Source organism: Camelina sativa, chromosome 12, assembly GCF_000633955.1.
Source record: "Camelina sativa cultivar DH55 chromosome 12, Cs, whole genome shotgun sequence".
Lineage (NCBI taxonomy): Eukaryota > Viridiplantae > Streptophyta > Magnoliopsida > Brassicales > Brassicaceae > Camelina > Camelina sativa.
In genome coordinates this window covers 31,361,445-31,368,681 of record NC_025696.1, presented here as the reverse complement: position 1 = coordinate 31,368,681, position 7,237 = coordinate 31,361,445, and the positions used below count along the sequence as shown (strand labels likewise).

Below are 7,237 nucleotides of genomic sequence, written 5' to 3'. Positions count from 1 at the left end.
TATATATATATATTAGAATTCAAGTAGAATGCTTCAACTGTTTAGGAATCTTATTGACATTTAATTTCAAGGACTTGTGAATATAATGACAGAGGGGCGGTATCAAGAGTAGGGGGCACATTTGTTGCAAATTAAAAATGAGACAAAAATTCAAATAGTGTTAGAACGTGTTTTGTGAATATAATGAGAGAATGGTAGGGGTGGTATTGGAGTGGGGGGATATCTGCTGCAAAAAAAATAATATATATATACAATTTACATAACCACATGTAGGCATAACTACGGTTACAATTACGATTTATTAATTACGGGTTATAGTTAAAAATTTGGTTTAACTTTTAATTTTAACCAATTTTAAAAATGAATAACGGTTACGATTAAGACGATTATGGTTATATGAAGTTACGATTAACGGTTACAATTAAGACGATTATGGTTATATGAAGTTACAGTTATTTAATGATATAATACATTTGATATTATTTGATAACATAATATGATCAATATTATTTATTTTCAATTAATATACTTTAGTGTATTCATATTTTTATATATCATATGGTTCATATTAAATAAATAATTATTAGTATATTTTATTATATTTTAAAACAGTTACACTTAAAAAATTACTGTTTAATTATGTGATTAACCAACAGTTTTGATATGGAAAGTTAATTAACGGTTATAGTTAATATAATTTAGCTATATATTTACGATTAATGGTTGTAGTTTTTAACAATTATATATGTTTACAGTTTAGTTACGGTTTGGATATGATTCGGTAAATATTAAAAATACAGTTACAGTTACACTTAGTTTGGTTATGCCTAAGGACAACAATACAATAAAAACACAAAACGTTTCTCTCTAGTGCTTACACATCAGCATTTTGGTGGAATATGAAGTTGATACATCAAAAATAAAGGTTTAAAATTATAGCTTAAATTTAAAATAAATTAATAAATCATTTACAACTTTTTAAAATATACTAATGTTAACCAAGTATAATAATAAAAGCAATCAATTCATATTAGTAAAATATAAATATAATACAAAGAAAATAATAATATAATAGAAATAGAATTCTTTTAGGTTTGGATTCTCTGTTTTACCTTAGGATATAGTTTTAAAGGGTAGGATTTAATATTTGGAGTTTAGAGTTTAGAATTTAGTCATTTTGTATATTGAAAGAATGTATTATTAAAAATGGATAACAAGAGTTATTTTTGCAAAAGGTAATGAAAAAATGGTATTTTTGTAAATGTCCCTAATAATATCAAATAATACACAAAACGAGACTAAAATAAAAATATGTCTATGTACTTTTACAAATAATAACTTTTATAACAATAAAAATACTATATATCAATTATGTTGTTAAATTTGTATAAAATACAAAAATAAACACCACAAATTCAAACTACACTAATATATCTCTCACCAAATGTAAAGAAAAGAAATTAAGAACATACATTAGGGTTAGTTAGGCTATTTATATAATTAAGTCTACTCCATATTAAAGTAAACATTTATAAATCATACTAAATTTGAGATTTCTTTATTTTTTATTTTATTAGTGCATTTTTATATTTTACTATTGGATAAACCATAATTTTACAATTAATCTAATTCCAAAAAATATATTTTTTTAAAAATTCGATATATCTGAAAGTAGTTACAAAAAGTATCCCGCGGCATAGCGTGGGTTTAACCTAGTGAGAGTTTAAAAGTTGTAGATATATATATATATATATATATATATATATATATATATATATATATATCTACATAACCAGGATTCGGTTATATTTAAATTAAGAAAAAAAACATGTTGTAACGACATTCTTATCTTTCCCTCTCCAACTCATAAGTTGTTCTCAATTAAAAAATATTTACATGAGAAGTGATACAAACTTTGGACAGAAAACTCATAATATTTTGGTACTGATTAGTGAACTTAAACAAAGTATTACAAGTGGTACAGTTTTGAATTTTTACGGATCACAAAAATTTTACCAAAAACTTTATTAAAAACTTTACTCTCAGCCTTTTGGTACAGCTTTCACATACAGTTTTTTCTTACAGCTTTGCACTATTCCGTAACAGCTTACAGCTTCAGCTTACAACTTTTCTGTATATCAATCAGACCCAAACTCTTTTTGTTATAAACCAAATTTTACGAATGTACATATAATAATTATACGGGTAGCACGAACATACAATATATAACCAGAAAAAACTCATACAGAATATTGAATATAATGACAGCATGATAGGGGCGGTATCAGGAGTAGAACGTGTATGAGACAAAAATTAAAATATGAGACAAAAATCCAAATAGTTTTAGAACGTGTATTGTGAATATAATGAGAGAATGAGGGGTGGTGTAGGAGTGGGGGGCACATATGCCGCAAAAAGCTGACCACATGGAAGTTTAAATGTTTAATACAGTATATATCTACACAACCAAAAGGGAGTCGGTTAAAATTAAATAAAGAAACAAAAAGTACGTTGTAACAAACTACGTTCTTATATTTTCCTCTCTAACTCATAAGGTGTTCTTAATTAATAATATCTACACAGGAAGTGATACAAACTTCGGACAGAAAAATCATAATATAAACTCTCATTGTTATAAACCAAAAATTTAAGAATGTACATGATAATAATACGGTTAGCACGAACATACAATATATAACCAGAAAAACTAATACGGAATATGGAATATTAAGTATCCTTATAATTCAAATATTAAATACCACATAACTTGAACAACTTTTTTTTTCTTTAAATTAAAAACAAAATTAACAGAAAAAAAAAATAAAAAAAATTTAAATTATCCTTAGTCTGAATCAGATTGGCGAGAGGTTAATGAGCCTTTAGTATAGGATTGGTCCACGTAGCGTGTACAATGTGACAAAGATATCAAACCTAGTTTGTCATTGTAAATTGTAGACCAACTAGTATTTAAGAGAGCCTTCCTCACCATTTCATCAATAGAAGCTTATAATACTCCACATACATTTTGCGATCAAACAACTCATTCGAGAGATGGAAGGCAAAACTTTGATTCTAAGTGTGCTTTTAATGAGTCTGTTGATGGCACAAATCCAAGTTGACGCAAAGAGCTGTTGTCCGTCCGTCGCTGCTAGAAATGTCTATAACGTTTGCCGCTTAGCAAAAAAATCAAGGGAGTTTTGTTGTCAGCTCAGTGGCTGCAAAATCGTTAAAGAGAAAAAATGCACCCATCCCCCATATATTCACGAGATTCTGAAAACCACAGGTAAATTGATTAATATTGTACTTTATTAAATACACAATTTTTTTATAAGAATGATCAAGATTTCACTTTTTATTTGTTTTGATTTTTGAATCTAGGTGATGATGTCAGTGAATTCTGCAAGGTTGGGTGTTTATCCTCTCTCTGCGGTGCTTTAACTACTTTCCAGAACTCTGGTAAAACAAACTCATCAAACTCATTATCATTACTATCAAAACCTTTTTTTTGATAATCCAAAAGAGAATATATATCTAACCCCTTCAAATTTTGTTCCTATGACTAGCTGCAAGTGAAATCGTGAATGAAGCTGTTGAAAAATGTGACATGGTATGTTCTACAACCTGCACCAAGGGCTCAACGAATGCAGCTGAAACTGCCTAGACAACCATATCTATTAAGAAACCATGTACCTCTCGAGGTGAAGGGGGTGGTCACCTTTCGTAGTGTTGTTTTCATGTTTTCAATAATTGTGTGTGTGAGAAAAATGAAGAAGGTTGTTGATTCTATATGCTTTTTATTTTCTATCTTTAAAATAAATAATAACATGTGTCTTTACATATTTGGTCTCCTTCGTTCAACCATTTGCAGTTACTTTCTCTGTAACCAAATTATACGTTACTAGGTTCAGACCCGCACGTACGTGCGGGGTTATGTTTATAAAAAAAATTAATTTTGTATATATAATCAAACTTATACTAATTGAAATTTTAGTTTGTATTTGGTTTGCTTTATTAATGTTTGAAAATTTAAAATAATAATGATTTCACCAGTATCTTAAAATTTGGAACAACATAACGGTTGGACTGGTAACAAACTAAATCCAATAAATGATTGGTTAGATTCTATTAAATTTGTGAACTATCAAATTGGATATATAACCGCTAACAGCGATAAAAACCCGTTTGAAACATATACAAATATTTAGGATGGCCGTAACTCTCTTTTCGTTTTGTCAAGTTCTATTATGTCTTACACCCGTTCTCAAATTTTCGTTGCATAACAGAAAGCATTCCCAATATGGGACATTCCGGATATGGGAAAAATTTGTATTTTCTGATTGAAAACGGGAGGGGATCGGACGAAAACATAAATTCTTGAACTCCCGTATGAAATAAACATAAATATAATTCATAGTATATCTATATATCATATGTTTTAATAAAAATATTACAAAATTAATTGACTTCTTTATTCTTACTATTTTATAGATGTTTCACCTATATTAGATTATGTTTTTTTAAATACTTTTAACGGTTATAGAACATATTTTATGAGCTGGCAAAAAAAAACATATTTTATGTATTTTTTTTTTTGAACTTATGCTAGTTCAATTGAAAGTAGTAAGATTTATTTGAAAAAATTAAATGTATTTTAATATTTAATAGAACACGTCAAGAATTAAAATTATTTATTTAGCATGTGTAAACATATTTATATAGTATAACGTCATTAACCCAAAATTTTGTCATTTTGGTTTATGAATATTTGGGTGTTTGAGTGTTAATCAGTACTTTAAGATTTTAATTAGAAATTTTTATACTATGAACTATACTATGAGTCATCGTTACCTTGAATATTTCATTAGGGATTCAAGGTAACCATGACTTAAAAGTCTATAAAAATTTAAAAAGTATTGAGATTAACACTCAAACACTCAAATTTCAAGGAAAATTTTAATAGACTTTTTAAAGATAACATGATTTAAAAACAAATTTCAAGGTGCTCATGTTATAAAATTTTACTGCCATGTGTGTTTTTTTTTCTTTTCCATATATTATAGTGCCATTTTAATAAAGACTGTTAACATCATATATTTGAAAAAATAAGAAAATAATATAATTTAATACATCCAGCTGATTACAGTATAGTCATGGAAGATTAATTGTACTTATATAGATTATGTATACATACCCCTTGCTGTATTTGCCGGTTTCAAAAGTTAATTAATGTTAATGCAAAGCTCAACTACATACTCTAATAAGAATTTCCTACGGAGGTTTCTTAAATAAATCTATATAAAAACTGAAGAAAACAAACACTAATATAGTATTTTGTGACTTACCGGGTTCATATAAAAAATGTGGACTTCTTTTAAGCAATCAAATGTAATTTTCTTGTTTTGCAGATGCTATGTCAATTGGATGAACATCCGTTCATACCACAATCTTCCCTTATATACAATCTCTAGGTAGAAAAATATATGCTTTCAAAAAAGATCTTGATTTATATATGCTTATATACACGATAGAAAATTATAAATTTAACAAATCATAAGAATCATAAATCATAAACTGGACATAGAACATAGTATTGGCGAACTAAAAAAAGAATATAGTAGATGTTAGCAAGAGGTATATTATGCAAACTCAATACAGAGACACTTTTTTATTTTATTTTTACAGAAACAAAGAGATACAAAAATAATGCTAGAGTGGTGCATAACTGTATATGATATGTGAATGTTAGGTCGATTTCTCTATTTATAAGCTGGAAAGAGTAAACATTTTTACTTTTACGTTTAAAACTAAAAAATCTATATAAAATCTTTTAAAAACTTATTTAGTTTTCAGTTAATGCATATACAATATGTTTGAATCTATATGGATGATTAGATTTGAATTTTGAATTAATTGTCTAGATTTTCCTATTATACCGATGAGAGTACATATATAAGGTTAGTTTTAGAAATAATCCCTAAATTTTAGAAATTTGGTAAATAATTACTGATTTTATTTCAAGATATCTTAAAATAAATCATCTATTTAAATTTAAGTTAAGTTATTTTCATAAATACTATTCGAAATTAATTAGATTCATTTGTTATGGAAATCTTGTTAAATAATAAGTTACATTTTTGGTATGTTATTAATTGCGGAAAACTCTTATTGTTCTATAAAATTTTAATAACTATATAAATTCAAGAAATTATTAATAGAAATAATTTTGTTTTTATTATAATATTTTAAATTTCATTTTGTAATCTTGTTGGCTTTAATTTCATTTAGAAAACTATACATGTTTAGTATTTAATTTAGAAAAATATTTGGATAATTTAATATATTCGAAATTAATTATTTATGCTTTATACCCATATCAAAAAATAGATATGAAATCTATAACCAATTATAAAAAAGTTAATTATTTATTTCTTTAATAGTTGTTACCATTGTTTAAGGAAAGTTTAATTTTTTTTTATTACGTAGGCAAATGGGTCTGTTTGGCAACATGGATATATGTTATATTTTTTTCTTTTTTTATCCCTAAGTGTACTCCCCAATTAATAGTATAGATTATCCAACACTTATCTTAATTATTGCATTAATATTTTTTACGGAAACTGAAATATCTATGATGACATATGTACAAAACATAAACATATATGTGACTAGCACTATAATAATGGTTACTAGATTAGCACCCGCGGTACACCGCGGAGCAAAATTATTTTAACTAAAATATTTAAATTATAAACTGTATTTATTGGTTAAATATGCTATAATTATATAATAATGTTAAATAAATCCTATAATACCATAATATAATTTATTTTTTACATTATATTTATTTAATAAATTTAATTAGATATGTCTATTATATGATATCAACAGTGTTAACAAAATAATGAAATGATGTTTTACCTGTAACACCGAATTAATGATATTTTTTAATTTATATAAATATCGATAAAATCCATCCACCTATATAACCCCGTCCCGAGATATTTTAACTCACACTATATCATCTTAATTTTTAATATTTATTATGTATCTAAAGTATAATATTTTATCATATTTAGCTTTTTAAAAGTTTTAAATATTTTTCATATTAAACCTTTTAAAAATATTTAAAATAAAGAATCGGAATAAATCAAATAAAAACTTTTAAAGTTTGAATGCCTAATAAAATCAAGCTTTCTACTCATTTGTATTCATAATCATTTTGATTTCTTTTATAGTA

At 25.8% G+C, this 7,237-nt stretch overlaps 1 protein-coding gene across 1 annotated transcript; it reads left to right on the top strand.

Annotated features, from left to right (window-relative positions):
* Positions 2,990-3,839, top strand: LOC104732977 (probable thionin-2.4). The gene is made up of 3 exons (XM_010452588.2): positions 2,990-3,283; positions 3,379-3,456; positions 3,564-3,839. The coding sequence occupies exons 1-3, from the start codon at positions 3,052-3,054 to the stop codon at positions 3,659-3,661; spliced, it is 408 nt and encodes a 135-aa protein (XP_010450890.1). The 5' UTR covers positions 2,990-3,051; the 3' UTR covers positions 3,662-3,839.